Consider the following 26,978-nt stretch of genomic DNA (forward strand, 5'->3'; position numbering starts at 1 on the left):
CCTCACTAAAAGGCTACAGTGTTTTTCTAAACCTCCAGTGCTTGTGTTTAGCATTCATCTCAGGATACTACACTCAGATAGCCATCTAAATCAGGGCTGGTTTGTTTTTCCCTCCAGCTACCATCTGAAGCATGACTTGTTTACCTGTCTGGATTCTCACCTTCAAAGCCACTATTATTTTCTAAAGTAGCATTTAGAATCATTTAAAATTTTAGGGATAATCCAGATAAAACACGTGTGTTTTGGGTGTTTGTGTGCTGTCAACTGTGTAAACCCAATTTTTCAGGCACAAGCTTAAGAGGTGTAAGTGATTGTAAAGAATCTGTTACAACCCAAGAAACTCTGTTAGTAATATATAGCACTAAACGTAGATTAACATTTTCACTTGCTAACAAAGAAATGAGAGACCATAGATGAGAAAAATCTAACAGAAAATCTGTAATCACATTTGATCATGAATTTCAACCTACTAAGCTACAAGTATATACAAAGACTGTGATTAAAGTTTGACTGACTTTTTCTGAGGGAAAAAGCAACCCAAGGGAAAAAAGAAACTAAAACCACACAGAAACAAGAAACAAGTACAGACTCTTCACAGAGACACAAGAAATGCCAAAGTTTTATTCAAGGCTCTAGATCTTTAGATAGCTGCACACAATCTTTGAATCCAGTGCACAAAATGTGCTGCCAAAGCCTACTAGGAATAATAATATACTTGTCACTCAAGGGATATTTTAAAAAATCACTTTCTTTTGTACTGTACCCAAAAAGAATAATTGGTACAGTACAACGCATATATTGTTTAGTCTTAACTACCTTAAAACTTAATTCCTTTTATTGTTATTATTTTTAAAAAGGGATTTTAAATACACTATTTGCGTAAAAGTTGGAACTAAGCCTTAAACTTGCTTTTTAAATACTTTTTGAATATTTTTTGACAAACAACTCTTCATTTAAAAATCCTAGTCTTTCACTCAACATGCTTTTATTGTGTATCTACTATGAACATCTTCCTATATTAGACACTGAAATCTTTCTCTACGAAACTTAAAAAAGAATTTTTTTTAAACATTTTTTGAGATAGACACTGAGACTTTTTTAGGCAGACAAGAAGAGTCAATCATTATACCTCCACTTTTTTCCATAGCAATTTTCCTTGTTTCTCTATTTGGGTTAATGTCATCTTGTCCGCACTCAGTTATCGTGTTAGAATGTGGGCAGTGGATAAAGCAACTTGAAATGACTCAATACTAAAAGTATAAGCTAAAATAAAGGCTCCTAGCCAAAGTAAAAATGCCCTAACCCAATTATTAGAGTACCAGAAAAGGTGGGGAGTCAGGGAGGTTTCAAAATCATAATATTTTGAAGACAAACAAAAGTTAGTATTGTAAACTCAGAACTTAAAAAAGGAATACGTTAGAAAATTTTAAAATTCTGCCCAGAATCCTCACAAGACATTTGAAACTTGTCTAATTCAGGATTACTCAAACATTTAGAAATAGATATTGTACAAATTATATCAGAAAAAGAGCACTGTTAAAGGCCATATTTATGTTAATACTGTTACCAGAGGTAAACTACATTCATCAAAATTCCATCTTAACAATTGTGTCATGAAAAACACATATAAATGACTAAACATAAGGATTAAGACTTCTTACCCCATATTTACATTGGCGGGATGTTGCTCCATACTGGAAACGGCATTGTTCATCAGCATCATACACCTGACCTGGGGCCACAGCTGGATAAAGAAAGTCACGCTTGGGAGGCTCATTATCAAGGCAAGTACCACGGCCTGAACTGTTCAACATAAAGGATCAAAGGAAATTAGGTACACTGTGGACTATTTCAATCACAGTTATGAAACCATGTGTTGAGCTCTTTGTTTTAATAATTGATGCTTGAAAAACAATATATTCTACAAATAAATAATCATATGGCAAAACAGAATATCTTCACTAAAACTTGAATAAGAGCTCCAATAGTTTTTTCCAGCACCAAGACACAATACAAGCATCTCACAAAACAATCTAAAAATGTCATGTTGGCCTTTAAACACTGATTTAAACTAATTTCTGAAGGAATCAAAAACAATTTCATACTGCTCTAAGCTTCTTGTTTGTTTTCAGTGGAAATATAACCACATCTGGTAGTAGAATCAAAAACATCAAATGTGGAAAAAAAAATTGTGTTTGTGATCCTTAAAGACCTAATCTATATACTTCCACCTTGGGCAGAACAATAGATACTGTGGTAAGACATGTCCAAAGCTTCTTGAAATATTTCAATAACAAATGGGCTGAATGACAGATGAGGCCAAGATCCAAAGTTGTCCTCTCAAGTATATTAGAAGTGTTTAGTCTCTCAAAAATTTCATATTTCATCTAGGATCATCAGAGTTGGAAAAGAGAATGTTCTCCTCTCTCTATAATTTCTGCTTTTCAGAGTATGCTTGCACTCAAACATAATATTTTAATTCAGTGGAACAAATAACATAAAGATCGCCAAAAGCCAGAGAGAGTATCTTAGTTTAAACAGCTTTATACTTTGCTAAATATAATTGTTCATTTTTATTTAGTCAGTGTGCATAAAATAGGACAGATGCTTTTTTACTTTCATTTCACATGTGAGTAAGTTAGAATTTTTAAGGAATTCCTATGCCAACATTTAAAAATTTTTTCCAACATTCCTGTCAATTGTGCCAGCACTTGTGTTTTTTTTTTTCAAATCTTTTCCATCCACTTTGCCAAAGGAAAATAATTTCACAAGTAGAAAGTTCCTCAACTATTATTTAGGACAGTACAAATTTTCATTTATAGGTAAGTAAGAAAGAACCATGCATAACAATGTTTCCTATTCACTTAAAATTTTATCATATTCTTAAAATGAGAAAGCAAATTTGTTAAATAAAAATGTATATCTGCACAGTAGCAAATAAATACCTTTAAAAAACCGAACCATACTACGCATAGGGTGATAGATTCAAAGACCCAAAGGATAGAATATTATCTTCTTTATGCCCTTTTTCTTTCATTTATGTCCCTCTTGATTAATTTTTTAAACAATAAAAATATTTAAATGGAATATTAAATGTGGTACTGAATAGATGGATGTTATTATTGGCTATTATAATCATTTCATTTGTCACTGCTCTAGGTGTCTAACTAATAGAGAACAACTTTTTTTTTTTTGAGAACAACTTTTTTCACCCAACTATCCAGATTTCATGACAGAATGCTTTTTATTTTCTGTTTTTTGTACTTTTAGAAATTGTCATGTACCTCAGCAAGAAAAACTATTTCTAAGTGAATTTTAAAAATAGTAAGTTCTTTTTATTTCATTATGTAAAATATATGGGTATGCAAATTTTAGGCAAATGTAATTCTACTAGTAACTTCAAAATTTATATTAAGGTTAGTGATAAAGTGGTCAATGTGAAAAGTATAATGGAAGAAGAATTTATGAGATAATTGTATTAGTAGTTTAATTTCCTAATTTTCCTCCTAAAATATTAGTTTCATCTCTATCTACAACAAAACTATAAAAGTCTATCTGAAAGGAGCTAAATATGTAATAAAAATAAAATATCAAGCTAAGTTCTATATAAATCAATGGGAAAATTTTAAGCACTGAAGTACTTAACTACAGGATCCTACGGATAAAAACATTTGCCAATAGCATACAAAGAAAGTATAAGATATATTCACCTAAGTGGCACCAACTCAAAATCCATTAAAAATTATTGTACATAATTACTTTTATTACTACAGAAAATTAACCTAAAAACTTAGAGGAAGAAGTATGTGGACCCCCAAAAAGAGTTTAAGATTAGGATAACCTGAGGATCCTGAGGAAAAAATAACCTGAGGAAAAAATTCTTTCCTGATAGCAAACTAAGAATTGGCTTAACCCCGGAGGAAGCAAGAATAATTGCTTCATTTAAAGTTCTTATTCCCAGCTATTAATGGTCTTCAAATCACGGTTCACGTTCTGTAAAATATACCAAATTAGATGACCATTGCAGGAGCCTCCAGACGACGAAGTAATGGCATGCACTGTGGTCACCTGTGGGAAAATTCTTCTGAGAAAGTCTATCCCAAAAGTGATTTGTATTTCAATTCTTTGGAAGTAACTATTGCTTTATATTAATGTGGTCTAGTTAAATATCTAGACGTCTCGTTCTCTCTTCCAGTATATTTTTGCAGAAGAACAAAACACCGTATGAAATACAATAAGTGAAAAATTATATAGATCTTTAAATAATGAACATGTATTTAGGAATATGGCATCAACAAAGACCTTTTAAAATGGGTTTGGCTATATTTGTACAAAATATCAATGCTTGCAAGTCAAGCGTCTTACCTACTAGTATTGGCTCCAGGATAGCAAGTGTGGGATACGTGCAAGGTTGATTTAAACTGTTTGTACATTTTGGGTAGAAAATGTACTACATATTTTCCTTCTAGTAACCATAAACATTACATACAGTAAAACCTTGATTAAAGTATTTGGGGGGTGAGATAGTTTTCATACTTTAATTCTTAACTGAGGGTTAAGCTACGAAAATATTTTTTTTTGCATAATGTTACTAAAACTTGTCTGCCACTTTCCTGCTACTTTCAAGTAAGTTAAATCTATAGACCACAATTATTAATTAACTCTTAGAAGATAATAATTCTGGATATGTTCATGCCTCTGTACCATCAATTACAATGAAATATCACAGATATAGGTATGGAAGGTAGAGGACATGAATCTGAGAGATGTATACATAACCCTAGGAGTGCTTTTCTTTGTTTTTTTTCCTTAGAAAATTTCTCAGTTTTCAACCCCAATCATACTCCTCTTTGTTTCCCCAAGAATTAACGAATATTCTGATTTTTAAAATAATAATTTCTTTGGTTTTCTCAGTAATTATTTATCTCCCAATTATTCATCTGCCTGCTCTTGGATTCTATATAAAAGGAGTCATACTGTAGGTTTTCTTCTGTGACTTTATTCTTTTGCCCAATATTATGAATGTGAGACACATTCATGTTGATGTGTGTAACTGTAAGCTGCTCATTTATATTGTTCTTTGATATTCCTTTTTTTTTTTACAGGCTCCGGACGCGCAGGCTCAGCGGCCATGGCTCACGGGCCCAGCCCCTCCGTGGCATGTGGGATCTTCCCGGACCGGGGCACGAACCCGTGTCCCCTGCATCGGCAGGCGGACTCTCAACAACTGCGCCACCAGGGAAGCCCTGATATTCCATTTAAGACTATGCCACAGTTATTTATCCATTCTTCTATTAATAAACATTTAAGTTACTTCTAATTTCTGGAAATTGCAAATTATGCTGATATAAACATTTTTGTATAGTCTTCTGGTACCAATGCTTTTCTTAAAAATATTAGATATGAATTATTTTCTTATATTTTGTAATTGTTTCCTTTTAACAAAAAGAAGTTCTGAGTAATTTTTATTTAATCTAGGGTTCTAGTTAATCAATATACAATTCTTATAATACTGAGCCTAGGGTTATTTATGCTACTATTTTCAAATTAATAGTGGTAATATTATATATAAATCATCTTGAATTTTCTCATAAAATGCCACTTTTAAGTATAGCTGGTTTGTGCCCTGGTGTCATATGTGAATTTTTTCACTTAGAAAACATAAACCTCACTCACTAATAAATGAAATGAAGAACACTGTAGTTTCCATATATGAGATGTTATTACAACATACTGTTGTTAAGCATAGATATACTTGTACTGAACAAAACTGTATACATAAAAAGTGGAACTCTGATTAATTCCCTAGCAGCATATATTTCACAACTAAAAGCCCAATCCTGATTAATATCTACAGCACTATAGGTAATTATTGAATTAATACACCCTACTTTTGTTTATGCTTCTAAGACAAGGCAAAAAAATGTCTATTAGTTTGAGAACATGCTTTTCCCTTGATTATGAAATTAGTAAATCAAAGTATGTTTACATTTCCAGAATCCTTGCAGTATGATAGCATAGTCATGTTTTATGTATTCTACTTCTAATTAGAGAAGTCTTATTTACACAGTTCAAAAATTAGCCTTAAAAATCGGTATATGAGCCAGAGATGAGTCTTCAATGAAAATTTACAAATCCTTATGTAAAATACGGTCTGTTGGCTTTGTTTCCAGAACACGTGAAGACATACTCCTAATTGAAATTTTCGATTTATTTTTCACTTAAACAATTATACTATAAAGGACAGACCTTCAGTCTACAACACAGTGGGTCAATCTAAGAAATAAATCTTTCTATATAACCCTGTACATATCTTAACAGTTTCTTAACAACAACAACAAAAAGTTAACAGATAATACCATCTCCTACTTTTTCCCACAAAATTGTGCTAATATACCTAAATTAAGTACAAATGAATTAGGTTAACTCATCTATGGCAAGTCAAGTGTCTTACCTACTACATTCTCATAAACTGCTCTATAAATCTTCACAAAACTAACAATATTATTACCTTCTAAAATGAGTTACTCTAAGTCAGACCTTTCTTTCTTGACCTCTATATGACTAGGATGCTTGAATACAACTGAACTTGAGGCTTCCAATATACAAACACTATACTAGTAACGTTTACTAAGTTATGCTCTTTTTCTCCATATGTAGTTATGACTTATCAAAGATATTTATGGGTTAGAGTGAAGTCCCAAAATGTGTCAGATAAATGGAAGGAGAAATCTGTTTTGGGGTTCCACATAAAAAAGAGGTCCCAACTATAAAATTTGTTTTCTCTCTAATAAATTATTGATAGCGACTTTCAAAGGTAATTGCTATAGAGGAATTGTAACCACCTTGCTTGTCCTGTTCACCTTATATCACTTCTCTTGCAGCTGTACTTTTCTTCCTAGTTTATCTTCAACGATAATGTTGCTTCTCTTTTTTTTCAGCTTCCTTCCTTTCTGTGAAAATGGCTAGTCTGTATTTAATTTGGAACTGTAGGAAATTTTGCTATGGATCTCTGACAGTTCAAACAATATAACAGACTTTAATTTAAATAGAGCAAGAGTTGATTCACAGAGGCCCCAGGATATTTGAAGACTATATGAAATTACTCTGTACTACCACTGAGTGGTGGAAAATGTATGAAAAACTGGCCTAAATTACTTCTGGCTGCCTTCCACTGCCTGGTAAATTAGCCCACAGACATCAATGAGTGGGAGCCATAACACCAGGTTCATCTTCTCTAGTTTCTAAATAAATAAATAAATAAATAAATAAATAAGTCCCGCAGGCAGATAGGAAGGACACTACCTGCAAAGCCGTCGTCGAAAACATCAGAAGCTGGCATAACACGTCCATTTTAACGGTAATGGGTTCTTTATTATTTAATCAGGACGGCTTCTGGGCGATTCATGAACCACTTATTGAATCACCGAGTTTAAGAAATCTGAAAAAAAATATTGGGAGTTGGTAAACACCATCTCCTGATTGATCAATAGCACCTAGTGTTTCAGAATGACACGAGAGACTTTTTACTCTATTGGCATTTAAAGGCCATGAAACTGTTTTCAGTTGAACATAGTGAATAGTGAATCTCTATAAATCATAGAAAGCTCATTGTTAAAATCCACCATCATCTTTGGCCTATACAGTCACTAAGTAGAGAAAAGTATGCATTCTGTTGGCTGGGCTGCAGTTCCTAAACAATTCATCTTTCAAGATTTCTTTTTCTTGAGAAGAGAAACTAAAATAAAATGTTATGACTCTTTTTGAGCCAACTATAAAACATAAATGTAATCTCAATCCCTGATCAAAATATCACTGTATTTTTTAAAATATCACACATAGCTGTTAAAGCAATTAAGTCCACTGCATTAATAAAGAGGAAAAAAGAAATTCAAGAAAGTTACTATTATGTCTTTGTGTTCCAGTGAACTGACCTTTTTAAAGGGCCTTGTGTTTAAAAAAACTTTATTGTTTGGTCAGATTACAATCAGAGTTGTTCAGTTTACTATTAAAGAAGGAAAAAAAAGCACCAACTTTCCCCCAAATCTCTACCCATTGTCTTTCACATCTATCTTTTACTAATGGCTTTAACTTTGTGAGCATTCCCATGAGGATGCACAACAGAAATATTTTTATAAAGTACAGGATAATTAAACCCATTACAACCCTGTCAACACTAATCATGCTTACACATAGAAAATGCAAAGAGGCAATAAGGCTTACATAATGCTTTTTGGATTAATTCTTTCAATTAATTCAATCGAACACTTTATTTCAACTAGTAATAATTTTACATCTCTGACAAAACCAGTGGTGATTTCTTGACTGTATTTTATCAGCAATTTAGGGACTCTCTTTTGGAGTTTAACGGCCTTCATAGAGCTTTAACTAGGCAGGGTCTGGCAAGAGATCAAAACCGGTCCTTGTATTTAGTATACAGAGATTGTCCTAGAAAATGGGCTGTGCAATAGAAACAGGATAGAGGATAGAGAAATGGTACTTGGAAAAAAAAAAAAAAAGCAAGCGGAGGAAAGCCTTCAAAAATGCACAGGAATACTGAGCATGCATACAGTTTGTCTTTCTGGTGGTAGACACTAAGATTCCATTATAAAAACATGAGCCAAGTCAAGGGAGAAATTCCAGACTGGCTTGATTTCTGGGGAGAGTAGATCTTCAACGTTTAATATTTAGGTTATATGATCTCATTAAAAACATCTCAGGGCTTCCCTGGTGGTGCAGTGGTTGAGAGTCCGCCTGCCGATGCAGGGGACACGGGTTCGTGCCCCGGTCCGGGAGGATCCCACGTGCCGCGGAGCGGCTGGGCCCGTGGGCCATGGCCGCTGGGCCTGCGCATCCGGAGCCTGTGCTCCGCAACGGGAGAGGCCACAGCAGTGAGAGGCCCGCGTACCGGAAAAAAAAAACAAAAAAACAAAAAAACAAAAAAAAAAATCTCAGAAAATGATATTGCTAGTGCTTTCTGTTAATAACTACCAAAAGATGTCAAACAAATTCTCTGTGGTCTATCTTTATAGCCCTTTACCCAGTTTTGGCACAAGGCAAGTACAGTGTTATAATTTATCTATTACTAACATTAAAAATTGTTAGGTTATAGTATGGTTATTCAGAAGAGCTACCTTCTAAAATAAATTTCCAATTCCTTCAATTTCATCATCACATTAATTAATTCAAAAGAGCCCATTGTAAACATTTATCTTTTGATCTTTGATTGAGTAAAGCATTGTGCTAGGTAATTGAAAATCTCTTGTTTGGGGCTTTTAAAAATATGTAACTATAAGTTTTAAGAATATAATCTGGCTATTAGCAGATATGAACCAAACTTTTAATGAATAATGTTGCCCTACATAACCTATCTGAATTTCTAAAATTTTACACTATAATCATGCTGAGGTGAACTTTGAACAAAGACAATTTTTAAAAAGAATTTTTGTTGCTTGCCTGTACTTTATGTATGACTCACTTTTTCACAAAGTATTTAATCTCTCCTCCTCAGAAAAAAATGGCACAAAATAGTTGAAGGTAATGATAGAGCAATAGTGCTTAAAACCTCGATATTATTTAAAATAATACTATACCACTTAATGAATGTCTATTAAATGTTTTATATACATTGAAGTGTTATACATAATTATTTACATGACAACCTGATGATGTGTGTATTACTACCTAAACTCACTCAACAAATGAGGTCACTGAATATTAGGAAGGTTAAGTAATATGTCCAAGGTCACACTGTTAGGAAGTGAGACCTAAGTCTATCAGTTTCCAAAGTCTAATCCTGGAGTCCAATGCAGATGACATGTGGAAAAACATCTGCTTTCCTAAACATCGTTATACCTGAGCTAATTTATATTCTTCATACTTAAATAACCAGACTCTTGGAATATATGTTAAAGGACCAGCAAAGAAGTTCTCAAACTGTAGAAAAGATGAGTCACTATAATAAATTTTCAAAGACAAATTTTCATTTTCTCATTTTCATTTCCTGGGCGTTGGTTTTTTGTTGTTGTTGTTTGTTACTATTAGATACTTCGGCATTCCTATAGAGCTTAGTTTTTTTACCAACAAAATGAAATATGTAATCACTGAATTAAAGCTTGGCTTATGCGCTATTAAATTATATAAATCTAAATTTTTTCTGATATCGCTTCCCATTTATTTAACATTTCTAACACTCACATCATCAACCCCTTTTACAGCCTCGCTTCAGTTCCCCTAATCTGTTCAGTTTGTGTTCTGTTTGAGTATGCAGGAGAAAATTTGCTACAATGATATAGTAAAGTATTTTGGGAACAGCCTGAAATATGGGAACACTGGGCCCTATAAAAGTTACTCATTATGCAAAGTTTGAAGCACTACATATTAGGCTTCTGTCAATGGCTTACTTCTGGAGCAATTCATCATCACTCTCCAGAGATTACTTACTCTAGAAAGCTGGTGATATAGTCTCGACTGCAGGCAGACCAGGAAAAGGGATTGGTATTTGCAGTAATGTGAGCTGCCATAAGTTTTGCTGCTTCATGACCTTTCGTCCCACAAGAATTTCCAATTCCATCATGGTTCATACCAAAACTGTTTTAACAAGGAAGAAACATAAGAAACATAAAAGAAAAAAATAAGAAAAAATAAAACAAACCCTCAATACATCCTTTATTTCCTTATTTGATAATTTATTAGCCTTATCAACATATGGCTTCCATCAAGATAGACCAGATCCTCTAAGGAAATATAGAATTAATGTTAAAGAGATTAAGGAACAATTCAATGATATAATATATTTCTAAATCTCTTTAAGTTTATCATATACTCTCAAATATTATCTCATATGATACAGTCTCTCCTTGAACAGAGAGGGGATATATATTAATTCTAACTTTATAGATGAGAAAAACTGAGATTTACTAAAGATAATTAACCTATTAAAGATCACACAGTTAATAAGTGTTGAAATTGTTAGTAGAACCTACCTCTAACATGCTAGAGTTCAAGCTACCTCACTTGCTGAATCCAAAAGGGAATTATGAAAAGATAGTTATGACCCATAGAGTTCTAGGTTATAGGCCAAACATAAAAGTCCTTTTTCTTATTAATATGGATAAAGGAGAATTAAATACATTATGTAATTTATGTTTGTGTGTGTATGTGTCTTCAAAACACCTTTTGAAAAATCCTGATACATTTAAGGATTATGAATATAGCCTTTTCTTTACCATGGCCTCCCTAATTTTTTAAAGCTTTTCTTTGTCATTTTTTCCTGTGTCCTGTAGCCATGCTTAGTGTTATCAATGTGATTTAAAAACATATCTCAATGATAAATCATAAAATTTTTCTGTAAAGGATCTACCTACTGCATATGAATAAATTTAAGCCTTTCATCACAAGTAGCCAGAAGTTTAGGTGAAAATCACTAAAAAAATCCTTATTGTGTCCACTGTGACATTCTAATAAATGCACCATGATATGTGTTCAAGGGAATAAGTAATTTGTGTGACATGAGTATAATACAGATAAGTATAGTTGCTGGAGAAAAATTTGGAGAGATAGTTGAGAACAGATAATCACAAGATAATAAATGAAAGTAAATATCGATACTTTTGGCAGTGTACAGACTTTGAAGATTTGTCAGAAAGAGCAACTGAAGATTTCTGAGTAGGAAAATATGGAATTGACCTGTATTTTAGACAGATCATTATAGTAATTCTGTGGTGGAAACAATAGAGTGGAAAGAGAATAGAGCCAGGGAGTGCAGAGAGAAGATGATAACCAATTAAGAAATGATGTAGGTCTGAACTAGGGCACGGGATAGAGAAGTGGGATTAGATTTGAGACATGTTTAGGAAGGTGAATGAACTGGCCTTCATAAATACAATATAAAAGAGCTATAATAAAGACATAAAATATGTCCATGTATGGCGGGAGGAGGGAGGAGGAACTAATAATTCAGGTATAGGGACTAACATAAGCAAAGGAAGAGAATCATATGAGAGCCCTTCCAAATAACCAAATAACCTTCCAAGAACATCAATACTTAGTCTTCTTGTGTTTGACATCAACACACTCAAGTCAACCTTTTCTAGGAACATAATGGTGGAATTTACTGTTTGTTGAATTAGACATATATTCTGTGAAAACAAACAGCTATAGATTTACATTAAAAATTCCTTACTATAAATTTATAATTCAATAAACTTAATATTCTACATTTCTCTCAAAGGTTGATTCTATGATGAGATTACTACTATGATTCTTTTCAAATGATGATACTGATAGCTTAAAAAATATTATTTCCTTTTAGCAGTAGTCTCATACAAATCTCTGAGTAATATTAAGATAGTTGTAGGCAGGCACAGATAGCTTTCAGAAAATCACTTTTGAGATTCCCAACTTCCTTACTTACTCTTTTCTAAAAAAAAAGGAAAGGTTCTTCTGAAATCATATTTCTCCCATGTTATAAAAGAAATACTTATCTTTCAGTCATCCATAATTTTACAATAGTTCATTGCCTTTGGCTATAAAAAATGGGTGTCAAGGAAAGAGACAACTGGAAACATTTAGGGTCAGCACTGAGAAAAAGAATGACTTTATTGATTAAATAACATATGTAGTTTCTTGTTTTCATCAAGTTTATAGGAAGATATAATCAAATTAATAGCTGATGGGTTGTTAAAAAATTTGATGATAGATCACCATGGTTACGTTTTGACAACGAATTCAAAAGAAGCTCAAAGAACTGAGTGATATTTCTATAATAAATTCCTTTCATCTTATCTATTTACTTATGTGATCCAATTTTCTCAACATTCACATCTATAGAAACAAAATAAAGAAACTGAATTGGTGCTGAAATCCTGCCTCATTCTAGCACTAATGAAGTAATGGCAGTAATTGAAAATATACATTTAAAGATACATCTTCTAACAAAAACTTTATTTTTATATTTAATTATTAAAATTCATAATATGTATATATTCTTCTAATTAATTCTTCAATTATTAACTAATAATTGTAATATAATGAACATATAATTCAGAAAAAAATGTTTATGATCACAGGAAATTTTAAAAATGTAATTGCAACTTAAATTTTTTTGTTACAGAGATATTTGATATAATTAAAAATACTTTTAAGCATAAAAACATTTTAAAAGTATATTAAGACATATTAAAATATACATTAGGATTGATATTCTGGGAGGGAAAGGAAGAGCAGACATATTGAGTTAAAGGAGGGAAAAAAGATGCAAATTTTGGCTATAAAAGAAGCTGTTAGTGTATTTTTTAATAATCTTTAAAAAAATTTATTTATTTATTTGGCTGCACAGGGTCTTAGTTGCAGCACGCGAGATCCTCATTGCCACATGTGGAATCTAGTTCCATGACCAGGGATCGAACCTGGGCCCCCTGTATTGGGAGCATAGAATCTTACCCACTGGACCACCAGGGAAGTCCCCTGTTAGTGTACTTTTAAAATGCGTAATGATGGTTACCAAATTGCTATGGCATTTAGATTCAATCAGGTATATTTAAAGGAGGTTTTTATTTTTTACATACTAATTTTTGCAGTACTCTAGAAATTCTATCCTTTGCAATTATTTAGACATAAAAAATTTTAGACATCAACTGAAAAATAAACAATGGGGTACATAGTTTTTAAAACTTCAGAAGTATAGGGAGGAGATATGGGGATATATGTATATGTATAGTTGATTCACTTTGTTATACAGCAGAAACTAACACACCATTGTAAAGCACTTATACTCCAATAAAGATGTTAAAAAAAATTCAGAAGTATATAGGGAAAAGATTTAAAAACTAATGAACTCAAGTATCTGAAGAAGTAAACTTTAAATTCTACTTCTACTTACAATCTTTATAGTTTAAGTGTCAGATGCAGATAGCTGTCTTAAGGATTTCAGTTTCAGGTGTCTAAGAGAATGTATACTTTTGCAGCTTATATTTAAAACATAAGAAATCCCAGAAATGACCTGACCAATGTCAACTAGTTCACTAACAGTGACACAAAGTGAAATGGGAGTTTACAATTGACGTTCATGACATCAGCTTCAAAAGATCCCTCTAATACACTGACCAGGCTGGAGAAAGAGAGAGAGAGAGAGAGAGAGAGAGAGAGTGTGTGTGTGTATGTGTGTATATATATATGTATATATATATATACATATATATGTATATATATATATGTATATATATATATACATATATATGTATATATATATATACATATATATATACACATATATTACAGATAAGCTCCTTCCTGAGGAAACTCTATCAGTGAGGAGTTTGTCAAAAGAAATGAAACTTACTAGTGATTAGAGAAAATAAACAAGTCTACTTTAAACCATCATACTGGCAAAAATTAGAATGTTACCTAGGACTAAGTGTTGACAGTGGCGTAGAAAAACTGGGATCTTAGCACGCAACAGTTACAGTGTGGTCAGGCAGCAGTTCCAGAGAGCAATTCAGCAGTATTTGGTCATATTAAATAGAGGAAACATTATGACCCAGCAATCCTGTTCTTGGAGAGATATCCCAGAAATATTCCCAAAGGGAACATGTATGAGGATGTTCATGACAGAATTATTTATGATAGCAAGGAGTTGAAGACAATCTAGGTGTTCGTCACTGGGGAATGGATAAATAAACTTTGGCAGATCCATATTATGGAATACTAAGCAGAAGTTGGAAGCAACAAACAAGATAGATGTCTACACATAAATATAGGTAGATCTTAAAAACACTGAAAAAATTGAGAAAAGGAACAAGGTCTATAGCACTATATCATACATGCAAACAAAAATTACATATATCTTATCAAATAACAAAGAAAGGCCAAGGAATTTTTCCAGATTAAAGACTTTAGAGACATTACCAAATGCAACAGAAACTGGATTGGAGGGGGAAAAGGTTATAAAAATATTGCTGGGAGAGGAAATTTGAATAGGACTATATATCAGATAATAGTAGTGTATCAATGTTAAACTTTCTAATGTGATAATTATACTCTTACGTAAGAGATTATCTTTTCTTCTCAGGAAACGGATGCTGAAATAGTTAGGTATAGGGGACATGTCTACAACTTATTCTCAAATAGTACAGAAAAAAATACATGTACATATACAAAAAGAGAGAGAAAGAAATGTTGCAAAATATTAACAATTTTTTAAATCTGACTCAGGGACACATAGGAAATCTTTCTACTGTACCAATTTTTCCATAAGTTTGAAAACATTTCAAACTTAAAAAGTTAAAAAATAAACACAGACATATATAAAACAACCTGCAATATTTTGCAGGGATACATATGAATTCAAATATAGATATCAAATTTATTACAGGAGTTATCTATGGGAGGGAAGAAATCGGAGTGGAAAATCGGAATATAGAAATATATGCACATATATGAAACAAAAAGGATCCTTGCTGGGACTGATAATGATGTTGTGCCAAGAAATAAGGATAGATAGATAGATAGAAAATAAACTCAACTCTCTGCTCTTTAGTTAAAAAATAATAATTAAAAAAAAAAAAAAAAGAACAAAAGAGAGTTTGGTGAACCTGGCGCCCACCCCAGTGAGTGAATAGTGGTAACAAGAGAATACTTCCATGGTTGGTTTTATGTGTTTAATAAAATTAATCATTTAATTTTAATAAAATTAATAGATTAGGCAATGATTCTCATTTGTGGAGGGTTAGAGAAAGAGAGAAAATCGGGAGAGAAAGTCTTCCTTAGGCCTCTTGTGATTCCCCCACATTTTGCTGAGTATGCCAAGTCGGCAAGGCCTGCTCTTAACCCAGGCCATTCCTCAGGACAACTTTAGGAAATGAGGTAACATCTCCCCCTGGACAAAGCACGTTTCCTTACTACTTGCTATAAAAGTATTAGAGTCCCCAAGCTCAGTGTTTCTCAGTTTTGATGCAAACCCACTACATGTGTGGCATTCATCTGGGCCATACTGTGTTGCCCATGTGGGATTTGGGGCCAAAAGGAACCAAAATAAATATGCTGATGCTTATGCTGCTTGCTGTGCTGAAGTCTCTGATCCAGGAATCTCATGTCTTTTGCTAGCATCCATGCACAGGTAATAAGCTAACTTATTAGCTTATAAATAAGGTAAAATCAAACTCAATGAGAGAGGTTTGTAGTTGATTAGGATAACATACCCAATTATGGAAAGCTAAGTAATCCTGAAACTAAAGTACTTCAAAATTAGTCTTAATTTTTCAGAAAATGAAGCCCCAAATCTATTAAAACAAAGTAAGTTATTTCCCAGGAAATAAATTATATGTTGAAGATTTTCAACTAGATCTCCCAGGGGAAACAAATGAAAGATCAGAAATTCCCTTTCTCATATCTTAGTACTTCTGATTTATTTCAAAAGTTTAAAGGACACTCTTATTTCTACATTGTGAGTAAAAAGTTTTCCCTTTTCCTCTAAGATATCACCCGAAAGCAATAAGAAAAATAAGAAAAAGACCCCCACAAACTTTACATTTAATGAAAAGTGGGAAACTTCTAAAACCATAAACCACCATATCATAATGTATGTGGGAGGCTGACTGAATACAGAAAAATCAGAGGAATGTGGAAAGACACACAGAGGGGACAACAAGAAGTGATCTAACCTAAAACGAGTAGAGCATGTTCTCCCAAGTTAAGTGCAACAATCTGAGGGACAAAACCAACAATACTTTCTTATAAGCAATTGGTGTAAGGGTGCAAACTGTTGGAATATACACCTGTTCTAATTGTCAGAGGAAGAGTAGATGGGGCTAACTGGGGAGTCATAAAAACCATATTTGTAGGAATCAGTCTGTCAGTGAGGAAAGGTGAAAGAGAGATTCTACCTTGCCAGCAGTTGTTAAAGAAATACAGGGTTAAAGAACTTGAATCATACAATACTGTATATCAGTAATAAATTCCTGCTGAGAAAGTAGCTCTGGTGCCTACCCAACATAAACCTTCTACAAGTAGTTCATCCAGAAAAATCAAACTCATTCAAAGATGTGTGATTCAAAAGGAACAAGAAGTATGTCTAGAATATATTAAATAATTTTTTTTAAAAAGAACAGGAAAATACAAACAGAAGATGAGGGACACTTGGCAGAAAAAAATGTTGCTACAGGAAAGATAAAAATTGGACACATGTGAACTCAAACTTAAAGAAGCCATCATTTCATAAAAACAAGAATTTAACGCAGAGATACAAGCAATCAGGGAAGATATGGCAAGACGAGAGACGAAAGCATGAACTGTCAGAGGAAATAAATGTGTGTGGGGGGGTGGTGGAATAAAACCATCACAGGAAAAAGGCCATGATGTGTTAGCAAAAAAAAAAAAAAAAGGCAACTGCTGAAAACATTCCTCACAGAAGTAAAAAGAGCAAGCAAAATAAAATTGTACAAAGAGTTTAAAAGGATCAAAGTAAAGGAATCCAATATATATATCACTGTTGTCCCCAAAGAGAAGAATCAAAATAATAAACAGAAAGAAAAGTGACTTAAAAGTACAAGAAAAATTTCAAGAAACAAAAATGCCTAAAATCTCATCAAATGTGAACTATTCTACTAGGAAAAACTGACACAGGTGAATCCACACTGAGTCACATCCTAGTAAACTTACTGGACATCAAAAATAAAATATATTTTGGGCAATCAGGGCAAAAGAACAAATTACCTGTAATAGTAAAACGATCAGATTAATTTCAGATTTCTCCATGGTGACATTTAACACCAGCACACAATAGAGCAGTGCCTAGGAAAAATCTTGCATCCAGCCAAACAGTATAAAATCGTTTTGAACAATAACTCAAGAAATAGAGATCTTATGAATCATTCTAACAAAAATTGCTTCAAGATAAACTTCAGCTTTGTTTAAAAATAATGTAAAAGTTTGATGGTTTATTGACTCTGTGTGACTCTATTTGGGTTTCATAGCAGGCAATGCATACAACACAAGTGAAACTGGTCACCAGTCAGATTAACTCCCTCGTCATACTTCTTAATTATATTTTCTTGTTTTGTTTTTCTGAGGTTAATTTATTCTCTTATGTTCATAATATATGATATTTTATATCATACACACTTAGGAGAGAATAAAACATATATTTACATTTTAAAGAATAATTATAAAGCAAACATCCATGTTATCTCTACCAAATTTAAGAAATACAACATTTTCAGAATAATAAAAGCTTGTCTCCTGTATTCACCTTAACAGTTATATTCTTCTTCGGCCCCTGAGAGAACTACTATCTTGACTTCTGTGGTTATCATTCCCTATGCATCTCTAAACAATATAAGTTAACTCTGCCTGGTTATGAAATCTATAAAAGTGGAATCACACTGTATATATTCTTTTAAAACTTGCTTCTTTTATTCAACAATTTTTTAGAAAGCATCATCTCTGCTGAGACATCTAGCTATATACATCATTCATTTTCACTGCTATATAGATTTCCTTTATAAATACACCATTTAATTATCCATTCTATGATGAAGGATTTGCTGTGGTACCTGATATGGGGTGCTACTATGGATAATGTTGCTATGAGCATTCGTAAATATAATTCCTGGTCATATATGTAAGAGTATCTCTAAAACAGCTTCTTAAACTTTTGGTGTCCTTTACATTCTTACAAATATTGAAGACCCCAAAGATCTTTTGTTTATGAGGTTGTATGTGGTGATATTTATCATAATAAAGATTAAAACTGAGAAACTTTAAAAATAGTTATTAATTCATTTTAAGTAATAATAAACCCAACACATGCTAACATAAATAACCATTTTAATTTAAAAAATCTTCCCAAACAAAAGAATGTCAGTGAGAGTAATAGCATTGTTTAATTATATTTTTGCTAATCTCTTTAATGTCTGGCTTACTAGAATATAGCTGGATTCTCATATCTCCTTCATCATTCAGTCTATTGTGGTATTTTGTTTTGGTTGAAGTATATGATGAAAATCTGGCCTCACACTAATGTATAGTTAGAAAGGGGAAGAGTATTTTCGTTAGCCCTTTCAGATAATGATAGATTTTTTTTGATTCTACAAGAAAACTTGACAACTAGTAATTTCTTAAAGGTTAGTTGAAATGTGGATTCTGAATCCATTATCAGTGATCTCTTTGTATCCTGTTTCATCAATATCACCAATCTCATTGGAAAAGTCTTTAAGCATTAGGAAGCTGTCAAGCTCATATTGACATCTGGAACTTATCCTAAATTTGAATTTTTGCTCAAAAGCTCAAATTTTATCATTGGCAATAAATAACGTTGGTTGTTTTCCTTGAACAATAAGCTCATTTGTTGATTTTTCAAGTGAATTTCTGCCAACAACCCATAGTTTCTCATTTGTTCTTTTAAATAAAAATTGTGTTCCAGGGAAAAAAGCAGCTAGTTCATCTGAGATATGGAGCAAAACGTGCTTTACATACTTCCCATTTTGTGATACAGATGATTTGATAAAAGACATGTACTTAAGGGTCATGACTTAATAAAATTAATAATTATTTTGCTTCATCAAAGACATTCTTAAGTGAAACTGGCATGATGGTGACAAATACAATGACTATTAGTATGGTTGCCTTGATTCATGCTAAAGTGCCAGTACATACCCATCACTGTTTTTGCGCAGAGTAAACAACACAGTTTAAAAAAAAAAAAAAAGACAAATTAAGTCTTAGTATTATTATGAAAGTAGTTTTAATCTGAAAGTGCTTTGGGAATCTCAGGGATTATGGACCACAATTTGAGAACCACTGCTCTGGGATATTTGTAGAAAATAAATTCTTGGGTCATAGTTAGATAAAATTTCAGCTTTGCTAGATAATACCAAACAGCTTTTCAAAGTGGTTGCACCAATTTGCATTCTCACCTGTAGTGTATAAGAATTCCAGTTGTACCACATCTTCACCAATATTTGGTATTTTCAGAATTTTAAATTTGTGCTAATCATGGTGGATATAACTTATATTTTCCTGATTATTAATCAGATTGAACATCTTTTGACATAAATGTTTATCAAGCATTTGTATTTCTTCCTTTGTAAAATGTTCAAGTACTTTGTATATTTAATTTGTAGGAGTTCCTTACATCAGCTGCATGTCATTGCAAACATCTTTTCCTACACTGTGTCCTATCTTTTCATTCAATTAAGTTTTTAATTTTAATGTAGTTAATTTGGTCAATCATATACTTAATGGTTAGTATTCTTTATGTCTTACTTCTATTATATGTTCTAAAACCTGTAATGGTTTGACTTCTACATTTTGGTATTGTTGGATCCTATGGTAAGAATATATTTAGCTTTGTAAGAAAACTTCAAACTGTCTTCCAAAGTGACTGTTAATAATACATCTTAAGCTTATGTATGGCTTGACACAGGGATCTATTTATACTAGTTACTTCACTAAGCAGAAAGTATTTTTTTATATTTTGTTTTATTCACAGTACTTAACATCTGATCAGAGTTTAATAATTGGAGATGAACACTTAGAGGGTTAGTGAAGTGAACGAAAAATCTATCAGCTGAGATTTAACTTGGATAAACTGAGGAGACTCACAAGGTTAAAATGCAGATCGAGTAAACATTCTCTTATAAAGCATGGAATCCATAGAATCTGACGCTCCATGTTCACTACAATGAAACTTCATTTTTTTCTGCACTTGTTCTTGAAATTACCATAACTGGAGTTGTATAACTCACAAGTACAGGAAGGCTCAACTCTGCTCATGGGTTCTGGGACTAATTTTGTTCACCATTAGGGAGAATATAGAGAGACTGAAGCCAATAGCTTTGTGGAACAGCAATAAATATGGCATGTTGTTGGTCCAGTTCAGTTCTAGTTTTTGAGGTAACTGTAGTTGGGCTCTTGTCCTACTTCTTGTGAAAAAGACACTACCTTGCACATAAATCTAGTAACTGAATTCCTTGATTATTTCACCTACTCCTGAGACTCTGAGACCTTGACCAGTATTCCACTTCTTTTTGATCAGGGATTCCATTTGGCTTAGTGGTATTAAAGTTCTGGGTATGTAGCCCAGGTTCCCTTATGCTTCACCCTCTGGGATACACACTTACAGCTATCTACAGGACTCACCTGATATTGACAATTTCCTGACTGAATTTTTATCTAAACACTGATGGCAGACTAAACTAGTAAAGTTCTCACAAAGTGAATTGGATATGATGTGCTTAATTAATTAGTTAATATAAGTTACTTTAAATAGACCCCGTTGATTATATAGCAGGAGGTATTGCAAACGAGCAATTTAGAAAATAAAAGCTTATGACTATAGCATAGGAACACATAGTTGCTTTATTAGAGTGTTATTTTACTCATGGTTTTGTGTGCTTTCGTTAAGAACTATTGATGCTTTTGCATTGTGCTGCTCTAGGCAAAAATATAAGGTCAAGGCCAAAGGGACAGAGAAGACAGTGGCTGTGGAGTGTGGTTAAAAAGAAAAAGATGATGCAATTAGGTTTGTCAAGTTTGATCAAAACCCTTAGCAGTTTAATTTCTGTAGGAAAAATTGTGAAGCAGTGAGTTTGAAACCCTGGTTGCTAATCAATTTTTTCATATGTAAACATTTAAGAACACAATTTTAAATAACATAGGATCTTAAGAATTACAACTATACCATTAGAGGGGAAAAAAAGGCACTCTATTCATTTGGCCTGATTTCTTCACCTGCCCTATCCAGCAGGGTTTCTCTTCTCTGGGGCACAGTCCTACCTGGATGGTCCCTCTCACTAAAGCGCAACCTAGGTTCTTGACTTCACCCCATATGAGACCAGGTGTTCATTCAGTGCATGGAGAAACACTCAGGAATCATATAAATCACCTGTTAACCTATCAACTCCATTTTAATAAAAAGGTTAATTAAAATCCTATCATATTTTTTATGAAAACTGACATTAAGATTGCAAAATTAATATAGGAAAGTAAAGGGTCAGAAAAAAAACAAGAGGATTTTGAGGAAGGAGGGGAGAACTTCAACATCTGTTATAAAACTATGGTAATTAAAGCAACATGATCTTGGCACAGGGAACCTTTGAAAATAACAACAATAAAAGCTCCAAAACAAAAATGGAACAATATTAACATTTGTTAAATCTGATTGGTGTGCTCATGGATGTCTGTCGCAACACATGTGCACACGCATACAAGCATACATACACAAACACAGAATATCTCAAAGTAAAATATTTTAAGAGAAAATATATAGTGAATTCATGTACCTGAACATATAAAGAATACTTTGCTCTAAAACTTAGCAATTAAATTTTCCTTTCAGACCAATTATACAAGATAGCTGACTTGCCTTTGTAAATTGACTTAGTTCTAAAGTTTTAAAGCTAATTTTGGGGACCTTGAAATATTTTACTCCAGAAATAATAGTATAAATTATTTTTCTATGTCCAGGGTAGCCTACACAAGCCTATTTAACTTATTTTACAGGCTAAAACTGTGCCTCTGAAATGAAAAATAGTATATGACAACACTGTTGGAACTAACAATTAAACAAAGTGGAATACATTTTAATTTTTTTTCTGTAGAATTAATAGTACTCAAAGAAAAGCAGGTTTACTAAAGGAAAAGATAAGTGAAAGTTACTAAAGAAGCACTAAAAGGTACTTGTAAGTATTATCAAAAAGTTCTGTAGGTAAATGGTTCTGATTCTTTTATTTCTGAATCTTAAAATTTGTGTTTTTCTTATTTTCCTTCATAAAGATATACCACGAACACTACATAACCCCAACCTAGCAGTTTTCCTTTTCGTTTTGGCTCAGAGGTACAAACTTCCAGTTCCAAAATAAATGAGTTATGGGTATGAAATGTACAGTGTGGGGAATATAGTCAATAACTTTGTAATATCTTTGTATGGTGACATATGGTAATGACTTATTGTGGTGGTCATTTTGAAATGTATAAAAATACCAAATCACTGTGTTGTGTAACAGGAACTAACATAGTGTTGTAGGTCAATTACACTTCAAAAACAAACAAACTCATAGAAAAAGAGATCAGATTTGTGATTACCAGAGGAAGCAGGTAGGGGGAGGGGGAATTGGATGATGGTGGTCAAAAGGTACAAATTTCCAGTTACAAATAAGTACTAGGGATGTAACAACATGATAAATATAATTAACACTGCCATGTGTTACATATGAAAGTTGCTAAGAGAGTAAATGCTAAGAGTTCTTATCACAAATTTTTTTTCTATTTCTTTAATTTTGTATCTATATGAAATGATGGATGTTTACTAAACTTATTGTGATAATCATTTCATGATGTATGTAAGTTTAATCATTATGCTGTACATCTTAAACTTATACAGTGTTATATTCAATTATATCTCAATAAAACTGGAAGAAAAAAAGAATACAAAAAAAGAAGTGTTAGAAGATGTTCCTGAAGCAGTTGATCAAGAGTTGGAAAACTGACCAAGAGTAGGAAAAGAGAAAGTGAATAAAAAAACATCTTCTTTCAGGAGAGGAGCCTTTGTCTTCATTATCACTGTATCCACAATACATTCTATATTAGGTAAATATAGCAGGTGCTCAGTGAATCTCTGGAATCAATTAAATTGTACATCATTGAGAGAATACCTACTGATCAACTGTAAATCATGAGACATAATTTGGTAAGTATCATACATGTATACCTCCCTTGATGGTAAATAATGTACTAAAAGTATGTAGTATCATATAAAAAGTAATAAGAGGGGGGGAGAGGGGAGGTCTTGGGTCAAAATAAATGGCATCCCAAGTCAGAGACAAGGTGGTTGGTATATAGAGACTGAGAGATTATGCACCAAAGGTTCTTCATTAAGTTAAGCTTCTATAACTCAGGGAGAGTCTATCATATATATTAATCTATTGTTACACACGCTTTTCTCAAATACTTTTCTTTAGTAAAGTACATAGTTTTCTATGAAACTGATAGTTTTTCATTTGAAACTATATGTAACAAAACAGAATTTCCTTTTATACGAAGGTAGATAGATAAATAGATAGATATGGAGAGGTATATATAAGGAGAGAATTTAAGTTTTGTTATTTTTAAGGATATATAAGAGGCAGCTCATTTGTGATTATATTTTACAACATTTTACCATATACTATGTGACAACTTAAGATTTCAAAAGTAATACAATGTATACTGTACCACAAAATAATAGCTTACTCTTGATTTTGGTACACTATTATTACTGGTTCTTTTGGAAGATTTGTAAAAATGAAAAAGAGTAAACATAGACTACAGAGTATACATTTAATATGCATTTAGTCTGGATTTCTTTTAAAAATCAAAATAGATGTTTTCAAACCTAACAAAATCTGTACAGCTAAGGAAAATCTTAAAATGCTTAATTGAATTTTTGTGTCTAAGCAATCAATTTTACCATGTTGCTAATATATTATCATCATTATTCTTGTTAGATAACCATGGCACTTTAAACCCTGCCTTTCATTTTGTTAAATAATCACTAGTACACAGAACATGTACTTTTAAATTCTCCACTAAAAGAAAAATTCAGTAGATGATCAATCAGTTCTTCAAAAAGGTAACACATTTACAATTACAGAAAAAAGAACAGTTTCCTAATGTTTTTTAATATGATTAAATTTCTCTTGAAAAAGTGATGAGATTTAAAAAAAAAAGTGATGAGATAATTATAGTCTAAATTGTGACAACTATAAAATCTCAAAACTAAGCCTTCTCATGGTAGCAGAAAAATACAAAGGAAGAAAGGGACATCTTTCTTTACAATTATTTTCCACTTATAATCTCTTTGATCTGTTCTTATTCATAACTGATCTTGGCTATGAATCACTTGTTATGAAAAAGCAAAGATGAAATTTAAGGGATGTATTCAGAAACTTCTATACCCACATCTGGCAAACATTTTTTAGATTTAACAGTTACCCACTAGGATAGTTATAACAATTTGTTCATGTGTTTTCTAAAACAGAGTTTGGAATTTCACTTCTACTTCTGGGCTTTATATACAATTTACTAAACTAAGTGAACTCAAGATTCTGAACTTATTTAGGAAGATATTTAACGAGTGGGGTGCCTAACAGAATCTAGGACCTAGACTCTTTCCATATGTGTAGAAAGCAATGTTCACATTTAGTATAAACATTTCTGACTTGAAAGTTAGGTTTCCAAAGCCAATGAAATCACTGTAATACATTTACATCTTTTCTACTACTACTTTACAGTTTTTTCCTTTCATCTAACTTTAAAGATGCCAGGAACCAGAGGAAACAAGCTATTTGAGATATACTAAGATTTTGGGTGCGGTGTATAGGTGTATGTGCGTGTGTGTGTGTGTGTGTGTGTGTGTGTGTGTGTGTGTGTGTGTGTGTAGGGAAAAGGTAGGGAAGATAGGGAAATCATGGCAAAGATAGGGAAGGTAGCTGGAACAAGGAAACCTTTGTTATTATAATCTTCCTTGTACTATGAGCAGAATGTAAATGAATTAGTTTATGGCAGCTGAAATTCATATCAACCAATTAGTACAATGTTGTCTGCCTACAAATTCATTTCTTTTTTCCAGCAAAATGAAGGGAATGTCTTATCAAAGTTCCTAAAGTTGATAATGACTAAATTTTACTTCAGTAGGTTTATTATTTCTATAACACATATACATACACCTACTCTGTTCTGTAATTCCAGACACTTAATTCAGTAATTACCTGACTGGTTTAATCTATTTTTTGTCATTACTGCATGTCATGGCAAAGACTTAATCACTGAAATAATTTAATTGTTAGACTTTATTATATGAACTTTTCTAAAAACCATCTTTATGTTATTATCATTGTTTTAGCTACTATGGGAGTATGTCTGCATATGTGACAGCCTATATATGAAAATGTATATTGTATATATAATATATATATATGTGTGTGTGTATGTATGTACATGTATGTGTGTGTGGACAAACAGGTAACATAATTTTGGCATCTTCCTGGCCCTGACAGTAATGGAGTAGCATTTTAATAATAATAGCAATATGTTCTAATTTAAAATATATAAAAATTTTAGAGTAGATTCATAAAAACTAGTATAAATAGGAAAAAATAGGAAAATAATACCATGCATGGTATTTTTATTACTAGTTTGGATAAATAACAATGGCACTGTACAGCTCTAAAGCTTAATCAACTGACAGAGTAAAATGTTTGTCATGTTCCATAGACTAAAAATGTTTCCATACAAGAAAAAAATGAGTTCATTTGCTTTTTCCAAAGGGTAAAAAACCTGAAAAGAACCACAACATTCATTTTAGAGTTAGACCTTACAATACAAACATTCTTCATTCATTCATTCATCCATTAACAATTATTGACAGAATGCCTATTACCTCACATTAAAGGTCGATTTACCTCAGTCCCCATTACCCAATACATCACGTCCGGCTTTACATAAAAAATGGCAAGACATGCTGAAATACAGTTAAAAGGGACCAAACAAGCATTAAAATTGGGCTGAGATATTATGCAAATTTGGGAATTAACAGAGAGGGAATTGAAAATAATTATAATTAATATGTTAAGGGCTCTAATGCAAAAAGTAGACAATATAGAAGAAAAGATAGGTAATATAGGCAGAAAAATGAAAACTAAGAATCAAAAGGAAATACTAGAAATCAAAAACAGTGTAACAGAAATGTAGAATACCTTTGGTAATCTCATCAGTAGACTGGACTCACCGAGGAAAGAAAACAGTGAGCTTGATGACAGTTCAATAGAACCTTTTCAAATTGAAACGCAGAGAGAAAAAAGAGTGAAAAAGAACCCCCCCACACAACAAAACAGAATAAAACATCCATGAACTCTGGAACAATATCTGAAGGTATAACATATATGTAATGTGAATACCAGCGATAGAATAAAGAAAGAATGGAGCAGAATAAATGTTTGAAG

At 32.4% G+C, this 26,978-nt stretch overlaps 1 protein-coding gene across 8 annotated transcripts in view; it reads right to left on the reverse strand.

The window, feature by feature from the left end:
- ADAMTS6 (ADAM metallopeptidase with thrombospondin type 1 motif 6) overlaps positions 1–26,978 on the reverse strand; it is a 299,242-nt gene that overhangs the window by 117,273 nt on the left and 154,991 nt on the right. For all 8 annotated transcript variants that reach the window (XR_008618068.1, XM_055086592.1, XM_055086594.1 and 5 more), the window contains 2 exons: positions 10,444–10,590; positions 1,662–1,803 (listed from right to left, as the gene is read on the reverse strand). Coding sequence is in view for 7 of the 8 variants with exons in the window: in XM_055086592.1 (XP_054942567.1) it covers positions 1,662–1,803; positions 10,444–10,590 (289 nt within the window). In the remaining variant the exon portion in view is untranslated. The remainder of the gene's footprint in view (positions 1–1,661; positions 1,804–10,443; positions 10,591–26,978) is intronic.

This window comes from Physeter macrocephalus, chromosome 8 (genome assembly GCF_002837175.3).
Source record: "Physeter macrocephalus isolate SW-GA chromosome 8, ASM283717v5, whole genome shotgun sequence".
NCBI classification, from domain to species: Eukaryota; Metazoa; Chordata; class Mammalia; order Artiodactyla; family Physeteridae; genus Physeter; species Physeter macrocephalus.